We start from the raw sequence: 14425 nt of genomic DNA, 5'->3' as shown, positions 1-14425 counted from the left end.
AAAAACAAATTAAGGCATATAATGTCTGCTGTATGTCGGAGAAAAATTCTGACGGAAAATCATACGATCCACATCAGAATCTCTGCAAAGCTATCACTCATCTGCTGGTTTAACAATGAGGAGTCACATAAGCACTTTGATGTAATGGACAAGTTAAATTCTAGGAGACACTGACCAACAAGCCTTGCACGGTTGTTTATACTTTTTCAGGAAGACCTCGGCAAATACAGGAAAAAAACGAATTTTTACAGGAAAAAACACCCAAAGGGCAAAACATGTATAAAGTAGAAGTAAAACATCCATCAGTAGCTCTTGATGTACTAGTGAGAAAAAGGGGCCTAAAAGTGAGGAAAATAAAAGTGAGGAAAATAAAACTGAAGGAAAATTCTATACTTAAAAATAAATGAAGTCTTAATTGTCACTGCACCCCACGTTTAGCATGTGGAGCACAATGGCTGTTAAATCAACAGCTCGGTTTTCCTCTATTTAAGGCCAAATGTCTAACAAAGCATTTTCCTTTCATTTAAAACCGGCATTAACCTTGCCAATTGACATCACCTTTGGGACCTTGAAGTATTTAACCAGGCAGCATATTTTCCAGGGTGCTACAACATCTACTGTTACTTCACATGCCACTGGTGAACGGTCACACACACCCAAGGTTGGGCTTGTGTGTTATTTAATGAACACTGGAAATGAAAATAATGCCCAGGTAGGGCAAGACTACAACCTAAAGGAATTTAAATGATGAATAAAAATTATATTATTCAAATAATGCCTTCACTAACTGCATCAGTCGGTGATGAAATGAAAACAAACCTATATTGATTATCGGCAGGAGTGACATGATGCTTATTACGTGATTATTTTTACAGCTTATGTCTGAAATGTGTAAGTATATGCAGGATGAATTTGTTTTATTTGCAGTATCAAAACGCTTATTGTAATTTTGCATTGTGTTAAATAGTTCTTATTCATCAGGCTTTAACATGTGCAGTGCCTAGACAGAGCCTAAAGGCGCTCTTTTCAACATATACTGTGCTATGGAAGTGTACTTAACCCCTTCCATGCTGATGACGGCCCCCCAGCCGTCATGCACTACAGTGCTCGTGTGCTGATGACGACTGGGGGCCGTCATGACCTCACCCGCGCTGAAATCTTCAGCACAGGAGCAGAATCAGCCCAGCATGGAAGGAGTTAATGAATAAATCAGACTACACAATGTGTCACAAAACCTAATATAATTAAAAGAAAACTGTCTGATAATCATCAACTAACTTTCAGAGAAAACCTGGAGCATGCAACTAGCTGTGGTGCACTAGAAAACAGCATCTGGTCTCAGTCCTCGGTCTTTAAAAAGGAACCCAGATAGGTTTGGACTCGAGCCAGAGCCGAACCAAGGGTCTGGCTCAGTTCTTTGGGCCCATGCACGAGCCGAGCCCTGAAAATATTTGCAGGGATGGGGAATTCCTGTAGCCCCAGGACATATTGTTTGGGGGAAAAGGCAACACGTTTTCATGTGTATTTTGTCCTTGGGGCAAGCAGGCCCAACCCCCTGCAGCACAAACCCTTTGGCTGCCAGTTTGCAGTACCACATTATAGATCAGGGAAGGGTACTGTCTGCAGTGAACGTAATATTTTTGGCAATATGTTAATGCTGTTCAAACTTGTATTTATGGTTCATTAATTGAAAGCCTTTATTATTAGGGTGAGCGCTCTAAGTAAATGTTGTAAGCTCTGACTGCACTACTGACAGTAGTTCCAGTATAAAACTGTGTAAACACGTTTTCAAAGTTTAGCAATATGAGGCTGTGTATAATGCTCCCAGAATGCTCTTTGATTTGATGCAAATATTAGCTGAAGCTCGAAAGCAAGATTGATGATTCTTTGCTATCAAAATAAAATGTTCATAAAAAACGAGGGGAAAAAAACATTTTGCTAAACTACTGTAAAATTTCATGTACCATTTCTTTGCAGCATAATTTAGTAACATGTGTTGATGCATGCTAGCATTTCCCAAAAATATTCATAATGGAAAATCAATGTAACCAGCGCCAATAAGGTTATCGAAAACAAAAACAAACAAGCATTGGCAAAGCCAGAAGGTCTGAAATTGGTGGTCAGCTTTTAGTTCTGTCAATGTGTTTTGGCAAGGTTTTTGAAAAAACCTCATTGTGTGGAAGCTGCTGATCCCTCACCGTTCTAACAAATATTGGCAAAAGCAAAAATTGTTTTTGGGCTCAGAAAGCACACACTGCCACAGTAGTTATTGGCACTGAACGAAACTACTTTGTGTTCCGATATGCTTCTTGTGAAAGAACAGAATGCTGTCATTCACAGTGAAACCAGCCGATACAGAGAAAGAGACAGAACTTTAATAAACACAAAAGTTTACAGTCAATGCCAGACCAAATTACGCGGCCAATTATTAAAGAAAGTCTCCAAAGTGCACCCATGGTATATGTCCTTGCATTAAGTGCAGCTAAACGGCTCTCGTGAATTCCCAAGAATTTACAGAAGTCGGACAAGAAATAGTACTCCTAGAAAATATTTGTGAACTGCATTTTAGCAAGAGCAAATATGCATGTATAGATTTGCTCATGCGAAAATCTGAGAGTTTGTAAGTTCACTTTCCCTCCAACCCCTTTTTTCCCAACTCTAGAAGAAGATTTATGTCTGCCATTGTCAGGAGTAAATTTCCAATATTTCTCAGTTTGGGAAAAGATTAGAGAACAGTTGTTGAAAACCCTGAAAACGTGCAAGTTAGTAGGTTTGCAGAGACTCAAAAGGGCATTCTAACCCTGGAACTATTACTTACCACTATCTTCAGCCCCAGTATGTAGATCTATGGAAATGTGGCAACATAAGGGGATTGCAAGTATTCAACACTACTATGGTATGAACCCTGGCATAATCAGAGAGGCTACATCAGAGCTCTTATATAATGAGATTGCTGCCATAATTTGTTGTCGCACTTCATGGCACCAAATTGACAAGGCGGTTTTGTTACAGGACAAGTAGATTTATGAAGCAACCTGCCCCATGGCAAGGAGATATTTTATTAAATTCCACACCCCTGTATTTGCAATGTAAATTATACAATAAAATATGATAAAGTCTCTACAAAAATTCTAAAACGTGAATTCTTTAAAGTGGAAGCTTTGACACTAATAGGCACATTATAACACTGCATTGAGAAATACTTATTTAAAGTGTTCTTTTTGTACAACTTGTAGTCTGAACTCACATATCAGGAAGTGCTTTCATACGTGATAATGAAAAAAATGAGTGTTAGTGAAATAATCAATTTGCCTAAAGACTAGAGTGAGAGAGTGAAGTGGCATAGAGTGGAGTGGTGCAGGGTAGAGTGCAGTGGCATAAGAGTGGAGTCATGCAGGTAAGAGTGCTGTAGAGTGCATTGGAATAGAGTTTGAACAATCCTGCAAAGCAACCCTGCTACTGTGCAACATGGCTAGTATACAGGATTAAGAAGTCCACACAGCCAGCTGAAAGATTTTGTAGGTGCACTCACCAAAAACATGATGCAAGTGTTTTTATTTTATTTACCAATTCAAGTTGGATCGGTAAACAAAAAGTAATGCAGGTGGGGAGAAGCAAGCACAGGGGGGGACATGGAGAGCAGAACAACAGAGGGCAGTCAAGCAACCAGATGTAGGGGGAAGCAACAAGGATGGAGGGGGGAAGCTACAAGGATTTAACTGTTATCCAAGTGAAGTGCAGTGATATTGATGACTGGGATAGCCGTGGAAAACTGCCAATAAACAATGACTATATGTAAGAAAGTGACTCTGTATATACTGGACCAAAGTAAGGTACATTGTGTACAGAGCCCACAGTCCCCAGAAATTTGGCAGAACCTAAAGTTAGATATAACCTTACTCTGGTAGCTTGGTCGAGCAGTAAGGCAGTATCAGAGGACAGTGTAAAGCATTTGTTGTACACACAGTTAGCAAATGGTCTCACACACTCAATAACTGAACTCTAGGCCAATTGTTTTGTATCAAAAGATATAGTTTTATTTTAGAACCAACAAGGTATCAATATATACTTTCTCAGAATGGATTACTTTAGTTAAATACTTTTCAAATAGGCAACAGACTCTTTGAATACAATAGTTACAGTTTGTTGCAATAGGCAACACAATTTCAAACACAATGCAACATTGAGCTCAATGGGAACTTCTAGTTAAATGCAATTAATTACTTTGTAGATTACTTTTCTAACCACAGGACTGGATCCTAGATTCAGTCCCGGGACATGAGCTGTAAACAGTTAAGTAAAAGCGTTTTGGTTACAGTAGTGATTTTTAAGGAATATTATTGTATTTTAAAAGTTGACACTTTTCTGGATGAAATTACCAATGTTATCCTATGGAAGGAAATTCAAGTTACTGGTAAGTACAGTTAAAATTACTTTTCAAGGTCAGTACTGAGCTACAAGATGCAGCACTGAGGTCTCTCCTGATAACAGGCGAGTAAATCAGAATTTGTTGTTCGGCTGATTTTAGATGAATATTTTAAAGTTCTAAAACTCCCCACTTAGAAGAATTTCCAAGTGAAACCAGTCTATATTAACCTATGGAAGAAAATAAGTTATCGGCTTTTAGGCAAGTACTCAACTGGCAGAGTTAAGGTTCTGGGCATAGACTCAGGGGTCTCCCAGGGTCAGGTAGGTACAGTTGGTACACCCTCAGCGGCACATGGGGTAGCCGGGTGCAGAGGTAGTTAGGCCCAATGTTATCCAATGTGAGGCAGGGGGCCTTCGGTTGGTGGCTGCTGGCTAGCAGGCCACGCGGCTGTGGGAGCTGGGCTCCTGGTCACTTGCTCAGGGCCAATGGGGAAGTAGGATAGGACAAAGGTTGCACTGCCAGGGGCACTCGGCAGCTGGTTGCAGGGTGCTTTTGAGCCGTCAGCCCCTCAATGTTATTTAATGGAGATATTGAAAAGGGAACAAAGGCTGCAGGCTCGGGGACGGAGATTCTTCAGGAGCGACCAACACTTCGAGGGGTAAGTTGGGATCTTGGAGGATAGGTAGGCACCCCGGAGTTGGGCACAGGAGGCGCTGGATGCAAGGGTGTCTTTTGACGTTGGAAAATCTCACCCCTGCTGGTCGCGGTAGGAGGGGTCCCTGGTTCTGAGGCTGCAGGCGTTGTCTGGGTCGTTGAGGAGGGTCCTTGGCCACTGGATTCCAGGTCAGAATCGCCGGGGGGACGTCCTCAGGGTCTTTGTCCACTCGGGCACAGGCCAGGCTCCGCCGGGTGCAGAGTGGCTGGATTTGCGGTTCCTGGCTGGCACCAGGGGTATTGCTGTTTGAGCAGAACCACGGCTTGTGGTAGTCCCAGTCTCTAAGAGGGTCAAGGCAGGCTGGTCCTCCGGGGTTCTCGAGGTTGCTGTCTGCAGGAGACGCCGGGATTTAGCAGAAGCAGGTTCAAGGATCAACAGGCCTGTAGGGATGGGGATAAGTCAGTTGGTGTTGTCCTCTTGTTAGCAGCTGCATGGCAAGTCTTCTTCTTCTTGGTCTTCTTCCTCGATTCGAAATTGGGATCTGAGGAATGAAGATTCAGGGTGCCCCTATATACCACATTATGGGGTGTTACAGGTAGGGGAAGGGCAGGTACAACCCCTATCCTGCTCCTCTCCTGTGGGAGGGGGGCAGGAGCCTATCTCTGATTGGGCAGGGATCCCCATCCTCAAGATGGCCGGAGCCCGGAGTTGTGCTTCACATCTCCTCTCCCACCTGAGGGGTGGAGTTGGCACCGGCTGGCACAACCCCTTTCCTCACGTAGGGTTTCCCGCCAGTCTTCCCGCCAGAATGGGGGTCAGAACCGGTGGGGGCCAGTTCCTGAGTACAGCAAGTGGTCTGCAGAAGCTCACAAAGGCAGTGTGCCTTTGAAGCTTCCCCCTGCCCATCCTGGGGGAGGAGACCTAGCACCTCGCCCAGGATGTGCATTGTTGCAGGCCCAGGAGAGCGGGGGGCTCTCCACCCAGGGGTCCAGCAACAAGTCTGGTGTGTGGCAGCCTAGGCAGCCTCTCAGACAAGACGTAGGTTAGGTTTCAGGGGGCATCTCCAATATACCCTCTGTAGTGCATTTTACATTAAATCCCACACTGGCATCAGTGTGGGTTTAATGTGCTGAGAAGTTTGATATCAAACTTGTCAGTCTTCAGTGTAGCCATTATGATGCTGTGGAGTTCGTAATGACGACCTCCCAGCACCATATACTCTTAATGGCATCACTGCACTTACAGTGCTCAGGAATGGCCCTGGGTACTGTAGGGGCACAGGGCTCACGCACCTGTGCCCACACCACTGGCATAGGGCACCCAGCTAGAGGGGTGACTGGTGTACGCCAGGGCAATGGGTTTGTGGGCATAGCACACAGGATGTGTGCCATGTCGACTCTTTGTTTAGTTCTGCACTTAGACACTCAGCCTGCAAAGGTAGTGTGTGTGTGTGTGTGTGTGTGTGAGGGTACAGGGCCCCTAAGGGTGGCACAATAAGTGCTGCAGCCCTTACGGGTCTTCTCTGGTCACAATGCCCTGGGTACCATTTACCAGGGGCTGACATGTGGCCAGAGATGCCAATTGGGTTTTAGCTTCAAAACAGTTTTAGGGAAGGAACACAGGCCCTGGGCACCTGAGCCCAGGGCACACTCAGTGAAAGCACATCAGCAATTCAGCAAAAAGTGGTGGCATACCATGCAAGAAAGATGGCACTTTCTCACACTATACCAGGACCCTAAGAAATGGCCTCATGATGACACAATAGGAGAATAGGTGTGCCTTAAATTATTGGTTATCAATGATATTGTTAAAATATTCCGAAGACTTGGTATCAGCTGCAATGTCCAAAATATGATTTTAGTAAATTAAAATGGGTGACATCAGTGAGATTATTTTCTATTCCACTCTGGCTTTAAGTGCTGGGACCCGGCACCTTTGCTTGTTTTACATAACTCTTGTGTGAGTGCTGGCGGTTTACAGTACAGGTATTGATGGCCCCTGTGTACCCATTTACACAAGACCTTTCATAGCCTCACCATGCCTGATGTGTGACTGGTGTTACTCCAGCTCTGCAACATTTCATAGGGTGACAGACAACTACTAGGGTTAGGGCAATATTATTTACCAGAGGTTTGAGATAATAGTGAGCTAATGTTATGAAACTGATCACTTCATTAGATTTGTGTATTTGAAGCCATAGAATTAACTGAAAAGATACCAGATTAAAAGTATAAAGAACGACACTGGAAAACGTGTTTAGCTCTATTCCAAATGAATCTGAAACGGTCTCTCTTTTTGGTTAATAATTTCCGTAATTGAAATTGCTAAGTTAATGTAGCAAAACATGTAGTTCTTAAATTGCAGCAAATGTTACTAAAATAGATTTAAAAAAAATCAAAGATAAGGAGTGGATCCCGAAGACTGGTTCCAATTCCAAGGTTTATACACACAAAGAATTTGCACGATACTGGTCAAGTTACTTCCTCCCCATTGCTTCAGCTCCTTTTGACATCCAATTAGAAGCAATCATCCATCTCCGTGACAACAGCAGGATAGCCAAATCCATTGTAACTAACATAGGTAACATATCACATGCCAAAATCTTTGGCATTATTTAAACTTCACCAAATAGTAAGATTCCCTACATTAGAGGATTTTACATAGACATGGAGTTGCCCTAACTGCTTTACATAAGGCGGCACTTCCCTCCACTGACCCAACATATCAATCTATTTCTGTCCATCAGAAGAGTGGGGTTGTACATAATAACATACTACATAATCGAACACTGAATTTAGTCTATTGGAATAAACTGCCACAACAAAGAAAGATAAAATGTGTAAATAACCTTTGTCTGCTAAGCTGTATGTCACAATTTCAAGGTTAGTCACATCGACTTGCACATATATTGGCAAAGCAATATCGACGACCTCTACATCATCAAGGGTAGGCATATATAGAAACATACAAATTCAATATTATATCTCAAGATCAAATTACCTTGACCAGATTGTGGAAGTCAATAATTCAGTGTTGATGTATGCATATGTTAATAAAATTTCAATACGGTGACTCGCAACCCTACTAATATCCTGAATGCACGTGGTCATTAACTATTAAACATTCGGTCATAGAGCTTAAGCCCCTTACAGAAGAGCGGTACAGCGTAAGTCCAGGAGGGGCAGATGAATACCATAACTTCAGACTAGCTACATAAAACAACAAGTCTAAATGAAACACTTGAAAATAGTCACTAGTTGGAACACCTCAGTGTTTACGCACATAATATTAAACCTTAAATTCACATAGCAAGGACCAACTCAATAGTTTTGAAACATACGTAATTTATTCAGAGCTGCTGCTAGCAACCAATAGAAACACTGGTTAGCCAAATGTTCATCCTTTTATTTTTTCAGTTAAAGAAAGACCATGTCTTACCTGTTGGATCATCTCTGGGTGCTGCTGCATGATATGAAGAAAGCGGTCACTCTCCTGTGGCATTGGCACAGTCCTTTTCTTGGTGCTGCGGGAAAGCTGCTTGAACAGATACGTCACAATGTGGTCGAGACAGGAACAGCAGCCAGTGCAAACCATTGTATCTGCAGGTGGAGTGAATGGAAATCAAGATTAGCAAGTTTGGCACAAGTGGCCCTACGAGAGCAGCGGCGCAATCAAAATAGAAAGCACATAGCCACCCCCAAACAAAATATGTGCACATCCCATGAGCCCAACTACACAGAAAATGCATTCTTAAAACATGACAATCAACAGCTATATCAGAAAAATAAATCCCCCAAAGTAAGGTGGTGTTACTTTCCAGTAAATTGAAGTTCTCAAGCATGGATATCTTTAGCATATTTACGGAATAAGGATATTTTCCCTCAGTAAGAGAAGATCTCAATGAAAATTTTAAATGCAATACTTCGGCAAATTTCTATCCCAATGATAAATCTAAATAATGCAGCACCTCACTTGCAGTTTAAAAGATGCACAATAGCCTTCAATTTCTGAAAACTGAGAGGCAGTGGATCGGTTTTGTTCAGCAGTATTCTGATGCATAAACCCATGCTAGACAACTACTGTTACAGATAAGGAACTAATTTTTTCACTATGTGAAACATCTGGAATTCATTCATAAGGTTAGTATGGAATATCCAACAATACACAAACTGGGGACATGGATTATTCACAGATGACATAATTAAACAAACACTGGCAAAGCCAATAGGCCTCACCTATGAAAGAGCTAGTGGATTTGATGATATGTTTAAGTTGTACACCAACATGGCTGCTGTTCAGCACGGCCAACAGTTTGGTTAAGGAGAGTGTCTTGTCGTAAAGTGGAGTAGAGTGGAGTGTTATGGAGTGGCTAAGAGCTGAATGGAGTGTGGTGTCATCGAGTAGCTTGGAGTGGTGTAGAGTGTCGTAAAGGGAGCACAGTGTCATAGAGGGTAGGGGGCAGAGTAGAGTTGAGTGGCGTGGAGTGTCACTGAGTGGTGTGGAGAGGCACAGAGTTGTATGGAGTTCCATGTAGTGATGTAGAGTGTATTTAAGTGGCGTGGAGGGAGTAGAATGTCGTGGGGGGGTGGGGGAGTAGAATGTCATGGAGTGGAAGGGCATAGAGAAGAGCTGAGTGGAGTAGAGTGAGTATAGTGTCAGGGTGGAGTAGAATGTGGTAAAGTGGAGTGGCAGAGAGTGTTGTGTAATGGTGAAGAACAAAGTCGAGGGATGTAGACGGTGCTGAGTGAAGTAGAGTTTTGTAGGGTAGAGTGGAGTAGATTTTCGTGGAGTGGCATTGAGTGGTGCAGTGTAGTAGAGTGGAATGGCACAGAGTAGAGTAGATTGAGATATAGTAGAGTGAGATGGAGTGGCATAGAGCAGAGTGGAGTAGTGTGTCATAGTATAGAGTGGAGCAAAGTGGCATAGAGTGACAGAGGGAGCTGCATAGAGCGTCATAGTGTTGAAGAGTATCGTGGAGTATTGTAGCGTGGAGTGGCATAGAGTGAAGCAGAGTGTAATGGAGTAGAGTGTCAACCTAGAGTAGAATGGCCTAAAGTGAAGTGGCGTAAAGTACAGTGATGCATAGTAGATTGGCGTAGAGGTCATTGGTTTAGAGTAAAGTGACGTAGACCGCATTGGTGTACAGTGCAGGGACAGAATGGCACAGAGTAGAGTGGTACAGAGTGCATTGCAGTGGCGTAGAGTTCAATGGTGTACAGTGGAGTGGCGTGAAGTGGTGAAGATTGCAGTGGCGAGAGTAGACTGTTTCAGATTAGAGTGAAGTGCTGTATATTGCAGTGGCATGGAGTGAAGTGGCGCAGAATAGATTAGTGTAGTGATATAGAGTACTTTGGCGTAGAGTGCAATAGAGTGGCTTAGAGTTGAGTGGTACAGAGTAGAGTGCAGTCTCACAGAGAGCAGTGGAGCAGAGCACAATGGTGTAGCGTACCTTAGAGTACAGTGGAGTAGAGTGCAGTGGTGAAAAGTGCAATGGCATAAGAGTATAGTGACGTAAAGTGCAGTGGTGCAGAAAAGTTGGCATTGAGTGCAGTGGCGTAGAGTGCATTTGTTTTGAGTACAGTGGTGTACAGCACAATGGAGTAGAGTGGTGTAGAGCATAGAGGAGTAGAGTGGTGCGGAGTAGAGTGGTGCGGAGTAGAGTGGTGCGGAGTAGAGTGGTGCAGAGTAGAGAGGAGTGGTGCAGAGTAGAGAGGAGTGGTGCAGAGTAGAGAGGAGTGGTGTAGAGTGGTGCAGCATTGAGTGCTGTGACGTATGATGGAGGTGTATAGAGTGGTTGCAGAGTCGAGAAGAAGGTAGTGGGATAGAGTACTGTGACATAGAGTACAGTGGCACATATTAGATTGTTTCAGACTAGAGTGAAATTGCATTGAGTGGTGCAGGGTAGAGTGCAGTGGCATAGTTTTTGGCGGAGAGTGCAGTGGCATTCACTAAAGTGTTGTAGAGTGGAGTCATGCAGAGTGGAGTAGCCTAAACTGGAGTGGAGAAGAGTGCAGTGGCAAAGAGTAGGGTAGAGTGCACTGGCATAGAGTAAAGTGGTGATGTGTAGAGAGGGGAAGAGTGCAGTATCAGAATGCAGTGGTGCAGAGTAGAATGTCATATTGAGTCTCAGAGAACGTAGCAGCGGACCTTACGACGCCGCACCCAACTTCCAGTTCCAAAAATAGGTCCTTAAGATTTTGTGCTGCCAACCCCAACGCCAGCTGCTGTTTGGCGTTGCTGTGCTTTCCAGATTAGACAAGATGCTTAATTCAATTTTGTGTGGGGGCGCACCAAGAAGAAGTCCAAACGAAAAGTGTAGCTCATATATGTAGAAAAGTTCTTTATTTGTTTTTATCTGTTCTTTTAAAATACAAATCACCAGGCAATTTTACAACACTGATCAGCCAACCCGTTTCACTCCCTTTCCATGGAGTTTCTTCAGGGCAAATAGGTATTTCTCGGAATACATATAATTGGAACACTCTGGTTATTGTTCTCATACGGTGTCGATTTTTCTCTTATTTCTGCCCATTTAACAGTTTTCATATAGGTCTGTCATGCGGGGTGGTCCCAGCCTGGGACCATCCATGCCGCTATAGGGATACAACGACTACTATTCCATGCAGGTTTATTACGACACAACTAGGACACAAGGACGAGGAAGAGACTGAACTTCCTGGGTACCAACAATCGCCAAATTATGGGAATGTGAAATGCCTGTGGGGAAGATTACATCACCCCGCATGACAGACCTATATGAAAACTGTTAAATGCGCAGAAATAAGAGAAAAATCGACATCGTATGAGAACAATAACCAGAGTGTTCCAATTATATGTAGAATGTCATATTGCATTAGTGTAGAGTGCAGGAGCGTAGAGTAGACTGGAGTAGAGTACAGTGCATTGGTTTTGAGTCAAGTGGTGTAAAGTGCATTACCGCAGTGTGCAGTGTCGTAGAGTACAGCGGCCGAGGACTGAGTGGAGTGGTGCAGAATAGACTGCAGTGTCGTAGAGTGCAGTGGTGGAGAGTGGCCTAGAGTGGATTTGCATAGAATGCTACAGAGTATAGTGCAGTGGCAGAGTAGAGTTCAGTGTTGCAGAGTAGAGTGGCGTAGACTGAAGCGGCGTGGAGTGGTCCAAGGTAGAGTGCAATGGCATAGCGTGAACTATGCAGAGTAGATTGGCATCCAGTGTAGAGGCATAGAATATATTGGTGTAGGGTAGAGTGGCATAGAGTGGTGTGGCAGAGTGCAGTGTGGCAGAGCAGACTATCGTACAGTGGTGTATAGTAGAGTGGCATGGAGTGCAGTGGCATTGGGTAGAGTGGTGCTGAGTAGTGTAGAGAGCAGTGGCACTGAGTACAATGGCGTTGAGTGCAGCTGGCATACAGTGTTGTAGAGTATAGAAGAGTATAGTGGCATAGAGTACATAGGTGCCGAGTAGAGTGCTGTGGCATCGAATGCAGTGGCAGAGTAGAATGCGTCATAGTGGAGTAGGTTGGTGCATGGTAGAGTAGAGTGGCGTATAGTGCAGAGTAGATTAGAGTGCCGTAAAGTGGATTGGCATAGAGTGCAGGAGAGCCGAATAGTAAAGGATAGAGTGGAGTAGTGTGGGGTAGAGTGCATCGGCTTAGAGTGGAGTGGTGCAGACTAGAGTGCAGTGGCGTGGAGCAGTGAGAAGGGTAAAATGGGAGTATTCATGGTGTGGTAGGGTACTGCCATTACAGACAACAAACCTTCAATTGAAATGACCATTACATTTGCACAAACATACAGTTTTACTGATGAAGGTATACAGCGCACACTGTGTGGAAATGTCATCACTGTAGGAAAAAGCTCCTTTTTGACATGGTCACCCCCTCTTTGCACCTGGTATTTAAAATATTTTTTAATTCAACAGGGTTCCTGCTAACCAGATCCCCAGTGCGTGGGCTCTTTCCCTAAAACAAAGTAACTGCTCAATTGTCAAGCCCTTCAGTACCTCTGTAAGTCCCTAGAATATGGTACCTTGGTATCTAGGGCATGGCTACTAAGGGTTGCAGCATGTACTGTGCCCCCCTGAGGGACTCACCAGCAAATTCATGCAGACTGCCATTGCAGGCTGCATGAAATGGTGCAGACAAATGTGAAAACACAACATGAAACACACCCTGTGTGCCATGCTGACAGTCACTACATGGACTATATGTATGTCACCCCTACAGCAGGCCTTATAGCCCTACGACAGGGTGCATTATATTACATGTGAGGACATATCTGGCTAAGCAGATATGCCCCTGCACTGTCTAGTTCAATTACTAGATAGTACAAGTGATCAGGGAAGCCATCTTAAGTATATGTAGTGGGCACTGGTCATCACGAGTTCCCCAGCTACATGATGGCTTCACTGAAACTTATGGTGTTTGGTATCAAACACCTGGTATTAATACATCCATACTGATGGCAGTAGTGGATGCATTAGCTATGCACCCAGAGGGCACCTTAAAGGTGCCCCCATAAAACCTACCAGCCTCTTAGTGTGCTGGCTGACTGCTATCAGCCAGCCTGCCACCACAAACAAATGTCTGACCCCCTGGAGGTGAGAGCCAGCTCTCTCAGATGTGGGAAACAATGCCTTCTCTGGCAAGAGTTGTTTACATCTCCTAAAGTAGGATGACTAGTGAATCTGCATACCAAGGCCAGAGGCTTGAAACCCTCTGCCACCTTTGATATGGGACCCTGGCTTCCCCCAGACCTGAAAGATGCCACCCCCTGCACTGAGGCCCATTTGGCACCAGGACAAACAGGAAATTAGTTATGCAAGGAAGGAGTAGTTTCTTACCTGCAACTCCAGTTCTGTAGCAGGGTTATCTCTGTTATAGTCATAATCTAGTGAATAGTCCCGCCCATGTGCGTGGACCCCGGAGCAATCAAAAATAGTCTCTTAAGTCGTCTTCTTTGCAGTTTTGCATAGACACTTAAGAGAAAATTGAGACTATAATGCAGCCTGTACCTACAAGGCTACACTGTCCAGTACTTCAACTAGAAATGCCAAGGATATTTTACCAACATCACATTTACCATAATGTGTCAAGTTCCATCCATAGAGAAACTTCCCCTTCACAAAAACCTTGGAATGATAGAGAGGAAGGGATGGACAGACAAGCCTCAATAGGCTGCCATTATGTGTCTGGAAAAGGGATACCGTGCCTTTAAGGAACTCTCCAGCGATCCTCGGTATCCCAGCATGCACAGCCAAGTCCTTTTACTTTCAGTTATTTTTTAAGGTGCATAAAGCAAGGCCTGTACCATACATTACAGTACCATTTTCTCCACCGGGGAGGAGGGCGGGCGCTTATGACTATAACAGATACCCCTACTACAGAACTGGAGTTACAGGTAAGAAACTACTCCTTCTGTAGT

General features: G+C 43.9%; 1 protein-coding gene across 1 annotated transcript in view; it reads right to left on the bottom strand.

Annotated features, from left to right (window-relative positions):
* Positions 1-14425, bottom strand: part of XPO7 (exportin 7) — a 486858-nt gene that overhangs the window by 18620 nt on the left and 453813 nt on the right. Inside the window, exon 23 of the mRNA XM_078665516.1 lies at positions 8463-8623. Within this exon, the coding sequence (XP_078521642.1) occupies positions 8463-8623 (161 nt within the window). The remainder of the gene's footprint in view (positions 1-8462; positions 8624-14425) is intronic.

Source organism: Lissotriton helveticus, chromosome 11 (assembly GCF_964261635.1).
Source record: "Lissotriton helveticus chromosome 11, aLisHel1.1, whole genome shotgun sequence".
Classification (NCBI taxonomy): Eukaryota; Metazoa; Chordata; class Amphibia; order Caudata; family Salamandridae; genus Lissotriton; species Lissotriton helveticus.
The sequence above is the reverse complement of the archived record's forward strand: the minus strand, read 5'-3'. Positions and strand labels throughout refer to the sequence as shown.